The 19,298-nt window shown below is 45.1% G+C and overlaps 1 protein-coding gene across 2 annotated transcripts in view; it reads left to right on the forward strand.

The window, feature by feature from the left end:
* The window catches only part of HLCS (holocarboxylase synthetase), a 217,204-nt gene that overhangs the window by 25,791 nt on the left and 172,115 nt on the right, over nucleotides 1-19,298 (forward strand). For both annotated transcript variants that reach the window (XM_019524393.1, XM_019524392.1), the window contains 2 exons: nucleotides 2,246-3,210; nucleotides 16,205-16,387. In XM_019524393.1, the coding sequence (XP_019379938.1) occupies nucleotides 2,246-3,210; nucleotides 16,205-16,387 (1,148 nt within the window). The remainder of the gene's footprint in view (nucleotides 1-2,245; nucleotides 3,211-16,204; nucleotides 16,388-19,298) is intronic.

A 19,298-nucleotide genomic window follows, 5' to 3' on the forward strand; every position in this document is an offset into this window, starting at 1 on the left:
GGGGCCCCCCCCCCCCCCCCCATAGCCCCTGGTTAGGTGATTGGCCACAAGGGGACACTGGGTGGCCCCCTGACCCAGGAGGCACCAGTTGCTGTTGCAGGGGGTCCCCATGCATACTTCCTGGTGGACCCAGAAGTGGACCGGAAGTCTTCTGGTCCACTTTTGGGTCTGTTGCAGAGTGTGCTGGGGAACCCCCCACGCTCCTGTGGGACACTCCATCCGCCCCAGCATCTCAGCATTCGCAAGCCACCTGTTACCTTGAGGTACGTAGAAAAAACATTTAAAGCTGTGTCTATGTCCGAATCTCCAAAACTTTCTGAATCAATTTGGGGGGTTCTGATTCAATTCGGAGAGATTAAAGGGTTTCCTGATTTGATTCAGATTTGGAGATTTGGCCACCAAATCAGGCTGAATGTCCTTTGAATCAAATTGGGGACCGAAGCTTCGCATAGCCCTACCAGCAACCTATGGCCCACAGACTGGATCTGGCCTACAGAGCCATTTTATCTGGCCTGCAGAACCAGGAGCCAGCATTTCAGCAGTCAGGGCTTTTGTGGTGTTGGGGAGGAGGGAGAGAAGGGTCCTTCACCCATGTGGTGGGGAGAAATGGCAGTAGCAGCACTTGGCGGGGAGGGCTGGGAGTGGTGACTGTAGTTACAGCTCTGGCAGCAGCTTAAGCAGCAGTGATACAGGCCAGGTTGGAAGTAGCTTGTGCTTGGAGCTGTAAAATGTTGCCAGCCCCTACCCTAGATCAAATGTCTGCCCTTATCAGGCAGTTTAGGGTACTGTGAACAGAAGAGACTTAGGGCATTCAGTCCCAGAATATATTTCAGCATGGTGGCTGGTATATTGTCTTGAGAGGGGAAATATGTGGGCTCAGGTACCTTGAGGCAGAGGAAACTATACCTACATCTCCCACGTACTGAGTAAATGTTCACAGTTCACTGGGCTGTCACATAAAAGACATTACCACTTTTCTTCTTCCTGTTAACTTAGCCTTAGTTTTCTTTGATTTTCTTAGGAGTGCCCAGAAATAAATGTTTAATTCAGTACAATGCCCTGTTCTGCTTTTTGTTGTCAAGAAAAGTGAAACTAATTAAAATGTTTGGAGTTTGAAACATTTTTCTTGTTTGTTTAACTGTAGGAATGAAAAAAAATTGCATAACCATGCAAAAAAAGTAATTTTCTTTCCATTTTCTCATTGTTCTGTAAATTTTATGGTGACACTTCTTTGCGGTGTCCCTTCTATTGGATCAGAAATCTTTTTTTCCTATTTTTGTATTTCTATTGTTAACTTTTAAATCAGCTCCAATTAGTTTTTTACTTTCTACTTTTCTGGGTCCTTATCTGTTCTGGTCCAAGAGCTTAGAGCTATCCCTTTCTTACTGCAGTGGAGAAAAAGTTCATACTTTTCCATATCCCCATAACTTTTGCCCCCCAAAAGTACAAAAAAACTTATAGCTCAGTGTTTCTACCATGTTCATTATCATCCAGGTTTATACAGCTTATTTTGGAACAACAGTGAGCCAAGTCTCCATTCTGTTCCTCAGTCTGGACCAGTATTTTTTATGGCTTCATCCGTCACTTTTTTTTCTTTTCCTCAGTCACAGTGGAGCAGGCCAAATTGAGTGAACTACACTGAGTGAACTAAAATATGCTGCATCTGCTAGAAGCACCTCACAGGAAAGGCATAAGGGATGTTCTGCTTCAGCTATTTCCAAATTAAGAACCTTTGTCCAGGCAGAGAAGTCAGGTCTAGATAGACAGACACTGCTCTGTTCTTGTCCTTTCACAGCATCTGGAGCTTGAGTTCCTGAAAGCATATCTTATTTAGTTACTTTAAGGTACATATCTACTCTACCTTCTGCCTTGCATATTTGAACCATGCACAGTCAACATTGACTTCAGTGTCAAAAATGGTTGTTTATTCCCTCTACATGTCTCAAGTTAGCCTCTCAAAATCAAAGACAATTGAAGTTAAAGGTTACATAATGAATCACTGGTAGAGTCAAGAACAGAATATTTGGCTTCCAGCCTGAATTCTGTATAAATTCCCAGCATGTCAGGTAAATGGCCTGAGTTCACTGCGTTTCAGGGAGTGGGTAGTTCTTATTTTCTAAAATGAGAAAATGTTTAGTAGTAGAATGAGTTGTTCTGAAATTAATTGAAAATCACCTTGAATATTAAGGCTGTTGATACTCAACATTACTATTTTTATATATTTTATATCATTTTTCTCTCTCAGCTGTTCATTTACAGGAATTTGCTCTTAAGAAGTTAGAACAGGTGACCTCAGCTGCGGAAGAGAAGAAAAGGGCTAATGGTGCAGAAATGGAAGAACTAACCCCTGCTATACCTTTAGAGGCTACTGCTGAATATGAATCAGATGTAGCTGATCCTCCAGGAGGAGGTGGTGAAAGGATGCAAGCAGAGAGATCCAAGCTAGAGAGAGGACATGAGTCTCAGGATGAATCTAATAACTTTCCTGATAAAGAAACAGGTTCTGGAGAACACCACCATCTTCATCTTTCAAGCTGTCATGAGTGCTTGCAACTTGAAAGCAGTACCATTGAGTCAGTAAGATTTGCCTCTGCAGAAAACATTCCAGAACTTCCTGATGATTGCAGTGGCAGCTTGGAAGAAGTTACTGATGACGTTCTGGCAAGAGACATGAAAAGAGTAAATCTTAGTGGGAAGCCTCCTAACATTTTGGTTTATGTGGGATCTGACTATATGAAAACAAAATTTGAGCAGATAGAATCAATCCTCAAGGAATGCATTGATCCAGACAGCTATGTAATCTACCCATTGCTGGAGAAGCAAATTCTGAAAGCTCCATGGCTTGATAACTCTTTGTTGTTGGTCATTGCCACAGAGGAACCCATTTCTGAGGACAATCATAAACAATTTCTGACCTTCTTGTCAAAAGGTGGAAAGATTTTAGGACTTTCTACCTCTTTTACTTTTGGCAGTATAAAAGTGAAGAGAAAAAATGAACTGAAGAAGACCATCCATGAACTGGTGTTCTTTAAAGCAGACAACACAGAAGTTAAATTAAACCTTCTGACCAGTGGCAGTGTTTTTGAGGAGGATGTTCAGGAAGATATCAAGAGAGCAAGGCCACTGAGTCGCTTAAATAATCCAGATAAAGATATAGTTATTATTCACCTGACTTATGGAGACATTAGAGGAGAAGCCATTCTTTGTCAGGTATGAAGTGTATTAAGACCTAACTTACTTTTTTGCTGTAACATAAAAGAATTGTAGTGCTGAATTTCAATGGATTTTTCCATTCAAAGCTATTTTTCGGCCTCTGTACTCTACAAAGGAAAAGCACCCTTCTACTGTATTTGCTCAAATACAAGATGAGATTCTCCCCCCAACCCCCAGCCAAAATCAGCATAGGGCAAAAACCTCCTTGTCTTACAGTTGCATACAAATAAAATCATTAAATACTAGAGGTTCACTGATACATTGGTCCCATTTTGAACTGGTACCAATGTAAGGAAAATTGACAGTATTGGCAGTCCCCTTTTTTTGGCTGATGTGGCTGATGATGTCACTGATAAGTGCCGTGTGCATGCACGCAGCTGCAGCATAGCATGCAAGTGGCCAGGAGCGCAGCCTGGCAATGTGGAGAGCAGCTAGCTCAGGTTGGTAAGACTGTTGTGAGGGAAGGGCTGTGCGGGTGGTGCGGCAGATTGAGGCCCCTGTGGTGAAGGAGGCAGTGGGGCTGGGGCTTGGGCAGGCACTGCACAGCAGGGGAGGAACAGAGCTGCGAGTGGCTCATCAGATGATGTGGGGGGGTGGGGCTAGGCTCACCCTGGGACGGCATGGATGGCATGTGTACCTGGATTTGCGTATGGGGCGATGGTGGGCTGCCGCTGCAGGCTGAGACTGGGGGTGGCGACAGGCTCTTCCTGGCAGGGGGCTGAGTCAGGCTTTGCTTGAGGCAGGCAGTGGCAGCGCTAGGAGGGGGATTGCAGGGAGGGGTGACAACCATCCCAAAATTTGCCATAGCCCCCCAGACCCTCACTCCCAGCATTGCTGCTGCCCACCCCAAGTGCAGCCCAGCCCTGCCATCAAGACTGCCCCGGCCCCAAGCTACCCTTGCCCCAAGTGCAAATCTGGGGGCACATACCCTCCCAGGGTGCATGCAGTGGTGGGAGCTGCCCCCCTTCCCCACGTCTGTGTCCTGCACTCCACCCTAGCTGTGCAGCACCTGCCCCAGCCCCAGCCACAGTCCCAGCCCACTCCCTCCCTCACTGCTTGGGCCTCAGCTTGCCCCCCCTCCCCCACACCCCTTCCTTCATCCCTCGACCCTTCCTTCCTCCCTCGCGCCTTCCCCCCCAACAGACTTACCAGCCAGGCGCTGCTCTCTATGCTGCTGGGCTGCATACTGGCAACTAGATCGGTATCAGACAACATGGCTTGTTAAAAATCGGCCATTGGTATTGGCCCAAAAAATCTCTGTTGGTACACCCCTATTAAATACATTGTCTATCATTAAACTGCTGCCAAGCAGCATGTGCTCAGTAATAGAAACCAACTAAATAGATTAAATGCAGGCAACACTGAGCATGACTATATAACATATGACCCCCCTATGAGGTAAACATACAGATGGGAACTTTTTTATTATTATTATTATTTGCAAATTTTATTTAAAACACACTTTTCACCCTGCACTTGCAAAGCTTTACATATTGAGCATTCTTGTTCTAACAACATTTCATATTGCAAACACTACATATCCAAAAACATACAGCTACATGTATTAAACTCTTAAACAACATACATCAGCGTCCTCAAAAAAACTCATACAGAACTTTTTTCCTTCATATAGAACCCCATGAAAAACAGTTACCTCAGTAACCACCTGAAACTCTCCACCCCTCCAATCAGTCCTCTCTGTTGGTTGAGTGAAACAAGTATGTCCTGTCTTTTTTTTTTCTTCACTTCTCCACTTCTTCTCTGATCTCTTCCTAGCCTTGATTGATGTAGTATTTTAGTTCATGCAGCCCTAGCTTCAGGCCCATTCTTTCAGTGAAAGTTGACTCCTTAAAAACTCAGAGGTTTCTTACTTTCCATAAACTAGTTTTAATACATGCTAATAAAGTCCTTAATAGCATTTCCTCCAGTCTCTCTGGTATGAGTCCATATAGTACCATCTCCCGTGCTATCGGTTTATTTCGGTGACACTCAGAAAGTGGCGGATTCTTTTGCACCTCCTTTGTTATACGTACACTCCCAAAACACGTCTCATGGTTTCTTCTTCCCTGCACTTCTCCATTGGGCACCTTGATGAGCTCATCAAGCTTTATCTGTGTTGCATCTCTCTCACTGGCAAGATATTTCTTACAGCCATCTATGATAGGTCAGCATGTTCTCCTTTTAGTTATTTACCCACCACTGCTCCCCACACCTTCTTTACTTGTTCTTCTGTGAAGTTTCCCTCCAGTGCCATCCTGTCTCTTTCTCTTACTGCTTTCATCAATTTCTTACTGTCTTTCTGGACTGCCAGCCCTACCTTCCCTATTTCTGTATGAAACCTTCCATCCTGATGCAATGAATCCATGGTTGCCACACCCATAGACTCTTCAAAGAGGTTTGATATATTCCTCATTTCCTCAAAATCTCAGCTGCATGAAATCCAGTGATAAATACTGCTTTCCTCTTTCCCTCTGATACTGCCATGCATACGCATTTACATAGTTGGCATACATGAACAATCCCAAGTCTGGCAGCCCACATCCCCCAATTTCTCTTGCTTTGTACAGTTCAGCACTAGCCAACCTTTCTCTTTTGGCATTCCATAAGAACACACATTTTCCTCTGTAGTTTTGCTATCTGTTGCCACATATATAGAATAGTTGGCAGTAACCCAGCCTTAACTGCCACCACTTTTCCAGCAAAGAACAGCATTCTTCTGGACCATAACCAAAGTATTTGGTGTATCCTTGCCATCACCTTTTTCCATGCTGTATCACCTTTCCCCTCAGCATCCATCCTAGGATCTCCCCTAACACTTTTAATTTCTCTCTCTCTTATTTGAAACCCCAACTTCTCCAAGTCCCTCCAGTTCTGCACTCCTTTTGATCTGTTTAGTTTAGTTCCCATCACTTCATACTCTGATGTATGCTTTAGCACCCTTTCCATAGAAGGTTGATCTCTAACTACTGCATTCATATTATCCATGTATAATATGCATTTTACCTCACCCCCTCACAGTATCTTTACTCTGCTTATGACCTTGTCTTTTCTTATTCCTTGTGCTAATGTTTCAATGCCACACACAGACAGTGGTGATGCGGCACCCTTGCCTCGCTCCTGTATGGATCTTTAAGGTCCCACTTAGATGATCGTTAATTTGGACTTGACTCTGCTTCTCTATACAATAGCCTTATTCAACACACAACTTTCTCTGGGAACCCCATTTTCCTAGCACTTCAAATATGTAATCATCATGAATAATGATCCACTCTGTCACATACTTATTCTAAACCTAGGTTTGCCATAACTGTGTTTGTGTTCCTGTCTTGGATGTGGGACAGTGTATCCGATCTCTCTAATCTTTTTGAAGATCCTTTTACCTGGTACTGTGCATACTTGGTCTTCATGTATTGTCTTCTGGAGGTTTTTCCTCATCCTGAAAGTCAGTGTCTTGGCCATTAACTTATATTCCATATTAAGGAATCTAATCAGTCTCCAGTTTTTCAAGAGTTCCTTTGCCCCTTTCTGGAAGAGTAAGATCACAACGCCTATTGTAAAATCTTTTCCTGCCTCCCCTGTTTCCGCTCTTTCCTCAAAACTTCCACTCTATCCCTCTCTACTTATCCTCAAAATTTCTCATAAAATGTCATAGGTCTGCTTCTGGTGATCTCCCTCTTAAAGGTTTTTAAACACTCCTTGACTTTCTTTAAGCTTATTTTTTCTTCCATCTTTGCTTCTTCCTCCTCTACTTCTGTTCAGTCTCTTCCAGCAAATCCTTCATCTTATTCCTGTCTATTTCCTTCTTCTGATATAGCTCTTCATAAACTCTTCACATTGCATCTAACACCTCCTCCTGCTTTTCCACCTAGTACTGCCTTCCCGAACTGCTTTTAATTTTCCTTTTGCTGTCTTCACTCTAGCCAAAAAGTGTAAGGATCACTCTTCATTTTCTGCCACCCAGGGTGCTTGTGCTAAAAACATTTTTCTCTTGTCTTTCTTTTAAACCAGCTTTCTATCTCTTGCTTTGTTTCTTCTAGTTCTTGTTGTACCTGTCTTCCTTCAGCTCTTTTTAGGAGCTCCTGCAAATTTTTATAGCTCTCTCAGATCATTCGTTCTTTTCCGTTTTTGGCCTGCCTTCCTTCCTGAAGAATTATCCCGTCCTCTTCTTCATCATCCACCATTCTCTGATACTCTTAAAAATATTTCTTTAGTGTTCTCCACCTCTTATGCTGTCTTGTGTACCTTTGACATACCTCCTTATCTTGTAAGAGTTGCACATATAAATTCCACACACCCCTTTTCCTTATGGGGCTTTTACCAAGACTCAGTTCTGTGTTCAGCATCTGGTGATTAGTAAATGCTACACGTATGGTTTCTTTCTTCCTTATCTCTATTTCTTTTGATACAAACACAAAGTCAGTTCTTGATTGTTCCTTTCCACTGGAGTCAGTTCTGATGAAAACTTTCTCCCTTGCCCACACATCTCATAATGACTTCTTAATTATATTTGTGACAATCTGGATAAACTGTCTAAAGTTCTGCCGCCTCCTTTCCTTGTTCTGTCACCTCCTTCTGTTATGCAGTTGAAGTCCCCCACTATTATCAGTGGTCTCCCTCTGACCACATAAACTGCTTTCTAAACAGAGCCTTCCTCCCCTCACTCTAGTGATGCCTATACATTGAAAACTTCTAATTCTGCTCGCCTGGCTGATGTTATCATTCGCTTCAGTCTACCACTGATGTCTTCTGCCTTCTGTGCTTCCACCTCTGGGTTCTTGAATAGTATTGCCACTCCAGCTGCTTTGTTGTCAATTGTCCCTGACCATCAAGACAGTCCCCACTTCTGCCTCTTCTCAAAACATTTATAATCCCTCTCCCTCAGTATACCACATTCTTGTTGGTAGATCATGTCTGCCTTCGCTTGATTTAACATTGGTTTGACCTGTTCACATCTCTTCCTTGTTTAGACATTCCTGACATTTAACTGAAGCTATAATCAGTGCAGTTGCACTTGTGTTAAACTGAGTGCACCTGTCTCTTTGAGGATCATCTGTGCCGCTGCCTGTCATGGTCAGCTCTGGCCCTTCCCCCTCATCCCTGTTTCTCTTGTTAGCTGCCTGCTTGCTTTTGCAGCTAGGAAGGCTTCCAGTTTCCTGCTGCACCCCACCTGGGTCTAGTCGTTTGGTTTTAATGCTGATTGAGTCCTCCAAGGCCCTGTCCAAATACCATAGTTATCCCTCATTTTCTCTATCCACAGAACTTGCTGCACATATTTTTCCAGACACCTTCTATGTCTGCTTCCTTTGTATCCATATACATTCAGACAATAATCACTCTTTCCCTTGCTTTTCTGCTGCTACAAACTTTAACCCTTTTAATTCCTCCCTCCCCCCTTTCTCTGCATATGTCTCACAAAATTTGTCATATCCTTCTTTGTTCCAGTAAGTTAGTTGCATGTCTTTCAGTTGGAGAAAGCCATCATGCTGGTTCCATCTGTACAACCAATATCTTGAACAGTACCTTCACAGAATTGTATCTGTTCATCAGAGATTCCTTTTGCATTCTGTCACTGGTTAACATTGCCTTTATCTATAGTTTCCACTCTTGACCGGCATCCTGTGGTCTCTTCTGTATCTTTCTGCCATGCTACTCCCAGTGGGCCAACCTTTCATTGCACTCCCAACAATCCTTCTTCAGCTGCTCCTGTTCTGTCTCCCACTCTCCTCTGCTTCTGTTGTCCCTCTGGCCTCATCTCTCTCATTGCCATACGTGGAGGGAGAAAATATTATTGGAGGGGGGTGTGTGGCTGAGTACACATACAGACACAGACCACCCAGCAGATAAGTTTGTGCAGGGGAAGGGGTGGGAGGAGAGGGAAGAGGCGTGGTGGGGGGCAGATAGAGGCTCCCACAGTGAGGGAGGGAGTGGGGCAGGGGCTGCAGTGAATAGGTTCCTGGGGTGGGTTGTAGGATGGTTGGAGCCTAGGTGGCTCATCCAGGAGTGCGGGGGGCTCTCATCGCTGTGTGTACCCAGGGGGAGGCACACTCCTGGATTTGTTCGCAAGATGGAGGTGGGTTGCTGCGGGCTCTGTGCCCTGCTGCTTCTGCCTTGGGAGCTGCATGATGCCATATACCTGAAAGCATGCAAAAAAGAACTTTCCAACTATTTTAGTTGGTCTAATAAAAGATAGCTTGTAGTGGTGGTTATACCAGTCTGACTGCATTTGTTATGTCCTAAGATACAAGAAATGGAGCATGGCTCCTGGCCAGTTTGAGTCTTCTTTCAGGATGGGTTATCCCAGAAGCCACTATGCTAGAATGCCAGTCAATGAAAATGCCTCAAGACAATGGGCGAGGAACAGGTAGGGGTAGAGGGGGATCAATGCTGACCTGTAGCTGGAGTCTTTGGGTAGATGCAATATCTTTTATTAGACCAACAAAATAATTTTAAAAAGTTATTATTTATAAACTTTTGGACCCCCACATCCTCTTGGGGAAAAAAAAAAGAAATTAAAAATGATGAGAGATATGAAAGATGGTCAGAAATCCCTTGGGTATGAAAAAGACAGTCTTTAGAAACCTGTTCTGCAGGAATGAGCATTTAGGAAGGTCCCAGTTGTTTTACCTGTAGGTATCAGATGTCAACCAGGTTGGGGGTGGGGAATAAAATCAGTGGAGTATTGCCAACCCCACCCTGTCAAAAGTCATGAGACAAACTGTTAAAAATCAAGAGTTTTGGTATGTAATTCATGAGAGGCTGTTTTTGAACTGTGTGTGTGGGTAGAGTGTTATTTGTGAAGGTGTGGGGGGCAGTGGGTGTGTGTATGGAGCTTGGAGCCTGGGAAGGGGGGGATCCCCACATACCCTGTCAGGATGCTGGGTACAGTGGTTTGGGAGTGAGGGGCAACATTAGGGCAGGGGAGGGGGGCTGTGGCTTAGGAGTGAGCAGCAGATGCAGAGACATGCAGACACATACACAGACACAGACATGCAAATGGGTCGGGTCACAGGTCATGCAACATTACTGCGAGTGGTTGAGAGCCTGGCCCAGAGACCTTCCAGCCCTGGGCAGCCAGGAAGTCTGCTGGGCAGACTTAGGCAGCTGCCTCTGGCACTTTTAAATGTGCTCTGGGGGTGGGGGATGGCACTTTAATTACAGCAGCTCTGAGAACTCTAATTCAAGTGCCATGGTTTCTCATGCATCAGTGTCCCTGTGCTTAAAAATGGTGGTGGCACCACTTGAACTAAAGTTCATTCAACAAACTTTAGTTCAAGCACCCTGCCACCATTTTGAAGCACTGGGATGCTTTTGTGTTATTATATGTTTATGGTGATCCCATGCATCTGAGTAATTTGCCTAAGGCAGTAGTTTTATTCAATTTTGTGTGTAGCAAAGGCCCCAGTGAATCTTAATCCACCTCTGCATATGCTGCTTTTTAATTCCTGGTCCCTTTGACTAAGCACAGATGTTCAAAAAGCACCTTGCAGAAGTGCTCTAATTTATCACACCTTTATTTCAGTGCAATTTGGTAAAGCAGAAGCTTGCTGAATAGACATTTACTGTTTGCTGAAGGGTCTTGGAGTCTGCCTGCATTGGCCACTGGGGGTGTTCCTGGGGAGCATAGACCCCAGACTGCTTCTCCCCCACAATCTGGCTGTGACTCGCAGCTGGCTGGAGGGAGAAAGTGGGGCTGGGGCCAGCTTGGAGCTTGGGCAGTGCAGCAAGCTCAGCCTGTGGCTGGAGTGCAGCCCTGCGCAACATTGCCTGGGATGGTGGAGATCTCACCTAAAGCTCGATAAGATCTGGCATGCATATTGGATAAAGCGCTCTAACATAAAGTGCTTTACATTATGACACATCCATCAAGTGTTAACTTAAAGTGCAATCTTGCCATCTTTAAAGCATTCTAAGAGCCTTGAATGTCTGTTCAGTTACAGCTTTAGAGTGCTTTCTACATGCTTAAAATGCGTTAGGTATACTGTCTATTACAGGGGCAGGCAATTATTTTGGGTGGAGGGCTGCTTACCCAGTTTTGGTAAGCTGTTGAGGGCTGCATGGGTAGCTCTGCCCCTTGACAGGTGCCCTGCCCCCTGGTCACCATCTTGGGACCAGTGTCCCAATATCTTGGGACCAGTGTCCCAGGACCAGCACTGGTGGGGCCCAGAGTGGGGCACAGGCTGGCAGGGGTCTGCGGAGCCGGGCTGGGCTGCACCAGCAGGGAGAGAGGGGAGCTGGCCCGGCTCCATAGAGTCCCTGCCAGCTGGGACCCTGTATCCCTGCTGCCCTGCTCTGGACCATGCTGGTGCTGGCCCCGGACACTGGTTCTGCTCACTCCCAGTGTCCTCCAGCCTCATGGTACAGGTGGAGGGCAGTGCACAGCTCCGACCCCCTGCTTGCTGGCAGGGAATGAGCTAGTGCTGAGCATGGGGAAAAGCAGCCCCTCCCCCAGCCCATGGCCAGGGCCCCATGCTGCAGCCACTTGCAGCCGGCGTGGGGCTTCCTGAGCAGGCACAGGCAGACCCACATGGGCTGCGAGTGGCTGCAGCGCAGGGTGCTGGCCATGGGGCTGCTCCCCCGCCCAGTCAGCACCAGCTTATAACCCACCCCCGCTACCAGCCTGGGCCCCGTGCTGGCTCTGGGCTTGCCCGTCAGGGCTGTTCTGTAGTGGCAGCAGCTGTGGGCCCCCCACTTGCCGCACTGGGCAGTATTTGCTGCTGCTGGCCGCCTGGACCTTGTGCACTGGGCAGCCCAGAGGCGGTGGTAACAAACACTGCCCAGCGTAGCAAGCGGGGGGCCACAGCTGCTGCTGTCATGGAGCAGCCCTGACAGGCAAGCCCAGAGCTGACACAGGGCCCAGGCTGGCAGCAGGGGTGGGTTACAAGCTGGTGCAGAGCAGGGGAAAAGTACTGCAGCCACTCACAGCCCGCATTGGGTTGCTTTTGCCTGCTCAGGACAGCCCCACGCGGGTTGCAGCAGGGAGCACCAGCCACGGGGTGGGGGAGGGGCCTCTTTTCCCCGCGCTCCTTCCCTTTCCACAGTCCTCCCCTGCCCTTCTCTCCCCCTTACCTGAGGTTCTGGTGCTGGTGCAGCCACATGGTCCCAGACCAGAAGCCCCTGTTGGGGCTTCCACTTGAGGGGGGGGGTGTGTGGGATTGGGTGGGCCCTGCTGTTGCGGGAACCCACCAGACTTTCCCTGGGTCTTACTGTTCCTGGTTCCTGTCATTGTAGACAGGATCCAAAGACAGATCAATATTTTCTAAATTTTTTAGGGGCCCTGTGGGCCAGATAGAATGGCCTTACGGGATGGATTCAGCCCGCGGGCCAGATTTTGCCCACCGCAGTCTATACCTAGTCTTGGTATTTACTGTTGTCAAAATGAGTTATTCCCCTTACTCAGTTTTACACACCAAACTCCATATAGCTGTGAATGTGGTTGCTGCTAAATGGTGCTCAGTTCCCTAGTAATATTTCTTTTCGGAAGTGCTGTGGCCAGGGATGGTTTCTACAGGCAGGTGTTATCTCTGATTTTTAGATGCTTCTTAGGTTCATCTTTTTGGCCTTGATGTCTTGTTATATAAATTGAGAGAAGCAAGGATTTATTTGGGTTATCTCTTATATTGAACCAATGGCATAGCTGGGATTGTTAGACAAGCTTTTGAACGCAAGACAGTTCTTCAGAATACCTCAGACCTGAAGAAGTGTTTTGCATTGAAAAGCTTGTCCAGCTCTATCCCAGCTATGCAGTTAATCCAATGCAAGATACCGCTTCAAGAAATCCTTGCCTCTTGCATAATTCCTGAACTACCATGGCTACAACATCACTCTAACACTACTGGAAATTCTGTACTAACAGACTGAATAAACATTTTGGGCAGTACTATATATCAGAGGTTGGCAAGGTACAGTTGGATCATTCTGACCTACTGCTAGAAAATGTTGCTGACCACTGCTGTAGGCAATAAATTTTTGTCTGTCCTATTCACAGCACTGTACAGCATCTGATTTTTGTGACCCTGGGATGCTTCTTCAGACTCATAACTCCTTGTTGTAAGGGTTTGGCATCTGTTCTTCCTAGATTCTTAAACTAGGGGAAGAACAAACATAATTTCCTTAGAAAAATATTGGCTTTAGCCACACTCAGAGGTTCAAGAATTGTTCAGAATCACCTTCACACTTCTTAGCAGTGATAAATATTCAAAAGAGCTAGTTCTTTTGTGTTTTTGATACAGTGATCTCCATTAGGGGATGAAATTAATAAATAAAGGTTTTTGTTTCTGCTCATGAGCCCGTATCTTTCTGGATAAGGCTAACAGGAATTTGACTATGCTGACAATGAATGCTAAACCTGTCAAGTCATTTAAATACTGATTCCATGACTGGCCGTGGACAAATGGGCTAATGTAACCAACCATGTGCCCAGCTGTCTAGCATATTCGAAACAGAATTGAAGATTTGAAAGCCACCCACTGTTAAAAGGCATGTAATTAGTTAGGACAGTGTTTCCTAACCAGTGTGCCATGGCTCACTGGTGTGCTGTCAGGCATATCCAGGTGTGCTGTGGCATTTTGGGCTGGAGCCACACCCCCCACCTGCTGCTGCTGTGGGCAGGCAGACAGATGGGGTAGAGGGCACAGCTTCAACCAGTGATTCAAACACTGTGCCACCTGCTTCCTGGCGCTCTGCGGAGTTCCACCTCTCGCTACCCCCCCTTCCCAGTCTGCGGTGTTCAGCCACTCACCACTCCCCCTTCCCCACAGTCTGCGGCATTTGGCAACTCACCATCTGCCCCCAGTCTCCAGCTTTTGGCTGCAGGCTACCCTGCCCTGTTCTGTGGGAGGTGTGCCGTGGGGTGGGAGAGGCCATGTAACTGTGCCACAGGTGAAAAAGGTTGGGAAACGCTGAGTTCGGAAACTGTGAAGCACTGGGGTGCACTCAACCTTCAGGGCTGTCCTTCAGCTCTAAACCTAGCTCTGCTGTTTGACCACTGAGAACAAGCTGAAATATGCCAGGGGTCAGCTCCTTCCAGGATACCTCAGCTTCACCTAGTTCTCTTGGGCCCTTCAGTTCTTAACAGAAGAGGTTTTGTTAGTTAAAGGATTTCACCTTTCTGTCCAGCTGTGCTAGAAATTTGAGATTCCCTTCTTTGCAGAAAGGGCCTCCTGAATTGCCAAATGCTCTGAAATCACTGACAATAATTTATAAGAATTAGCAAAAAGGTTTATTCCAAAAACAAATTAATCCATAAGAATCAGTAACCATATGTTGAGATACAGATAGCACTATGAAACAAAACAGAAACACTGTGTATAATCTTATTTTTGCATCTTTAGTTTAAAAATGCAGATTCCACTTCTGACCAAGCCAAAATCCCTGCCAAATGGTCAGCTTGCATTACTCAGCTAGCCCACTGGGCACTAGAAGTATGAAAGCTGACAGACGGTGCTGCTCCCTAGTCTAACTCATGATGCTTCACAGAAAGGTCATGAGTTAGATTAACCCTACTGGTATAACAATCACTGTTATTGTTTCTGTCAGTTTCCTACTTGGGTACTGGGCTGTTTCTGTTCTTTAATATGCTTTAGCATAGGTGGTCCAAATTAGATGACTTTTCACTTGATTATTTTGTTCAGAGCCAGCATTATAGCTGAGAAAAGGAAGGCAGGATATAATTATCAACACTGAAATGCAAATCTGATGGAATAGAAATGTGGGGGAAAACAAATTTTGCAAAATAGGCAACTTCTATACTGATTTTAATTACAGGAAGGAGATTTTTAAGGCTCCAAGGTATTTCCATATACATACTTATTCTTTTGGTTATACAAGTTAAATTGCTGTTATTCAATTTAGGAAATACTAAGCTACCTCACCAGATGATAATTTTCTCTTGTGTTTCTCTTCTCAAAGGCTCTTGTGTTTCTTTTCCTTATTATAATGCTTTTTGATTATAATAAACCTTAAAATTAACTCTTGAAGGATTAACTTCTTATAATTCCTTTACTTGCACGTGTTGGAACTCCCCCTCAGAATGAATGAAAGAGAACACTATGGGAGTTAATGCAACAATGCTTGTGGTTTTAGGGATGCAGTGATTAATGTCATTGTCCACTTTCCTATATTAGGATGTTGCTTTTTAAAGCCTTATACACTTCCCAGTACTAGTTGAGTTCATAAAGACTATGACCTGTTGAGAAAAGCAGGCTGTCTAACTTCTAAATGCGTTGGGGCTGCATGCCTACAGGCTTGCTAGTGGGGGCCACACACCATGGAGACACCACTGCAAGCCATGGCCTGTCCACTCCCCACCTTTCCCCTTGCTATGTGGTGCCATATGGGTGTCCCAGGTCATGGGTTCCTCTGGCACTGTGAGCTGTGCCACCCCATCTTAACCCCTAGAGTATGAGCAGGAAGCAAAAGCCAGAGGAGGCAGGGAAGCCAAGAGCCCCTGGGTGTGCCAAAGCAACGGAGAATGAGCAGTAGCCAGGTAGGAGATTGAAGGCTTCAGATTAATCCTTTGTGGGCTGCACATGGCCCAAAGGCCTCTAGTTGAGCAACCCTGATACAGAGTGGTACATTATTACCAATGCTCATTATTACCTGAGCATCAAGTTGGCTTACAAGAAGACATTTTTACACACTTTCTGGGAAAAGACTCTAGTTTACATGTGACTGCTATCTTCTCAGAAATTATGAATTTACTGGACTGTTTTAATATTTTCCCACCCTAGCTTTATTAGGCTTTTAAGATGTTAAAACTTAGCTCACTAAAATGTCTTGTAAATTAATTGTGTATAAATGTGCTAGTTGTCCTGTACAGTTTGTAACACTTGTATCTGTTTGTGCTAATTGGTCTTTATGTAGTGAAACCATTTTTAGAGTTTCTGTGCCTGTTAGTCTCAGCCATAGTTTTGTTTATGTGCTATATAGTGGTGGTTCATGTCTGTCTTTTTTTTTTCTTCTTCTTCTTTCTCCCTTGCCTTTTGACCTCCAGGTACACTTGGAGCTAGATATCGGTTCTGTGGCCTTGAAAACTCAACAGGATTTTAATTCACTTAAAATGAGCAATGCCAAGAGATACGAAGTTGTTAAGGAGATTCTGACATTACTTGGCCTGAGTTGTGAATTAAGTGAAGTTCCTTCATTAACTCCTATTTATCTGTTCTCTCATGAGAAGGTGAGTCTGTAACTTAGACTAATGTTCTGAATATCTATGGTTTAAGTGGCAAGTTCATTGCTTTTACTTTGCCATATGTTGTTGCATTTTTTTTTAAATTTCTGTTAGAAAAGAATAAAATAATCAATTCCTGCTCAGTTATGATTTTTCAGGCACTGAATTAAGTTTTGAGTTTCACAATGGGCAAACTGTGACAATTAAACTCTTTGGAGTCATTAGGTTTTTTGACTTATTGCTGCTGGAATGTCAGAAATCAAGTCAGCAGGACCGGATGTACTTCATCTGAGAGTGCTGAAGGAACTGGCCAGACATTGTGGAACCCTGTGCAAAACTCTTCCACAATTCGTGGCACTCTGGAGAGGTCTCTGAGGACTGGAAGAGGGCCAATGTCATGCCTATCCACAAGAAGGGGAGAAGGGAGGATCTGGGTACCTATAGGCCAGTTAGCCTAACTTCTGTCCCAGGGAAAATCCTGGAAAAGTTCACCAAGGAGTCTATCTGTGATAAGCTTGCAAAAGGTAGGATTCTGAACAGCAGCCAGCATGGCTTCATTATAGGTAGGTTTTACCTTACCAACCTCATCTCCTTTTATGACCACATAACTCGCCACTTGGACAAGAGAGAGGAGGTTGACATTGTATGCCTTGACTTCCAAAAAGGTTTTGATCTGGTATCCCACAATGTCCTCATGAAGAAATTGGAGGATTGTGGGCTTAACTCCAAGACAGTCAGGTGGGTAGGAAACTGGCTTCAGGGTAGGACACAGAGATTCCTAATGAACAGATCTGTGTTGTCCTGGCGAGAAGTGACCAGCAGTGTCCCACAGGGGTCGGTGCTTGGTCTAGTAATTTTCAACATCTTTATCAATGATTTAGATGTTGGGGGTGAAAAGCTCACTGGCCAAGTTTGTGGACAACACCAAGTTGTGGGGGAGTGTGCTTATGCTTGAAGATAGGCTACAGATACAGGCAGACCTAGACAGGCTGGCAAGTCGGGTGGATTGGAACCAGATGAAGTTCAACATCAAAAAATGTAAAGTGCTCCACCTGGGGACGAACAACCCCCTGCACACCTACAGGCTTGGCGGCACCAAACTGACCAGCAGCACAAATGAAAAGGACCTGAGGGTAATAACAGACCACAGTATGACTATGAGCCAGTAGTGCGATGCTGTAGTCAGTAGGGCAAATAATACTCTGGCATGCATCAATCGATGCAACTCCAGGAAAACCAAGGAAGTGATTCTTCCACTCTACTCAGCACTGGTGAGACCACAGCTGGAGTACTGCATCTAGTTCTGGGTGGCACACTTTAACAAGGATGTGGATAAGCTTGAGAGAGTCCAGAGAAGAGTCACCTGTATGATCAGAGACTTGCATGGCAAGCCATACAAGGAAAGGCTGAGGGATCTGGGACTCTTCAGCCTGAAAAAGAGAAGGCTGAAAGGGGACTTGGTAGCAACTTACCGCTATACTAGGGGAGTACATCAAAGGCTTGGTAAACAGCTGTTTGCCAGGGCACCCGTGGAGAAAATGAGGAATAATGGCTGCAAACTCCTGGAAGACCGTTTCAGACTCAACATTAGGAAAAACTTCTTTGCAGTTAGGGTGTCCAGACTGTGGAATAAGCTCCGTCCAGAGGTGGTGCAATCACCTACTCTGGAAATCTTCAAGAGGAGACTGGACGGTCACCTTGCTGGGGTCGCTTGACCCCACCTGTCTTTCCTGTCTGATGCAGGGGGCTAGACCCAATGATCTTCTGAGGTCTCTTCCAGCTATACAATTTGTGAATCTATGAATCAAACTGCTCTTCCAACTATACAGTTGTTCCAATAAAATACATCACCAAAAACCCTTACCTCTCTTACATTTCCTGGACCATCTCAGCTGTAAAACCATAATTCCACTATCTCTAGTGAGAAAAGGTAGAGTTCCATATGTATGCATAACACAAGTTATAAATGTATCCTAATTTATGGATCGCTGAGTGGAAAGTCAAGTAGTAAAGGACCAGAGTGGACTGAGGAGGTCATGTGAAGAGTATGTTGTCAAAACACGAAATAATGACTTCATGCTTGACAATTCTTTTAATATTTACATTGGAAATTAACTAGGAAACCTGTGAAGGTACTAGAAGATGACTTGGTTTTATAGGGAACATAGTCTCTCTATCTTCCTGGTGGTATGTAATTGAGAGCTTTATTATGAATGTGTCTGATTCTGAAGAATCTGTGAAAAAAACCCAAAAAAACGAGAATGTCATGATTCTGTCTCAGTATCATCCAGATTAAACACCAGAAACTATAGGTATATTAGAATACTATTGGCTTCTGGCATATGGTACAGTTAAGACATGATTAAACAGTTAATCACATCATAAATAGCAACCTGGCAACATGTTCATGCAATTAATGGTGCAGTAAATCAGGGAATAAGTTGCTACACAAAATATGTGTATTAACTTTGTGGCTGGTTCCCATTGCTCCTTAAACTGAAAATGCAGCCAGGCTGATCAGCTCATCATTGCTTCCAGCCCTTCATTCTGATGGACTCCCAACAGGGTTACCAACTGTCAGTTAAAAATATCAGGCTAAAATGGCTGTCAGTATAATTGTTTAAAAATGTCACTGTCATAGTTTCATAGTTTCATAGATTAAGGGTCGGAAGGGACCTAGTAGATCTTCTAGCCCGACCCCCCGCCAGGGTGGGAGAACACCAAAACCCCAAAAACAAGAAACGGGACTCAAATGAGTCCAGCCAGGTAGGCATCCAGCCTCTTCTTAAAGACCCCCAGGGTAGGGGCCAGCACCACTTCCCTTGGAAGTTGGTTCCAGCTCCTAGCCGCCCTAACTGTGAAGTAGTTCTTGCGGATGTCCAATCTATACCTCCTCTCCATCAACTTGTGCCCATTA

The sequence above is a fragment of the Gavialis gangeticus genome, unplaced genomic scaffold, assembly GCF_001723915.1.
Source record: "Gavialis gangeticus isolate Ggan-Ray unplaced genomic scaffold, GavGan_comp1, whole genome shotgun sequence".
In the NCBI taxonomy this organism is placed as follows: Eukaryota; Metazoa; Chordata; order Crocodylia; family Gavialidae; genus Gavialis; species Gavialis gangeticus.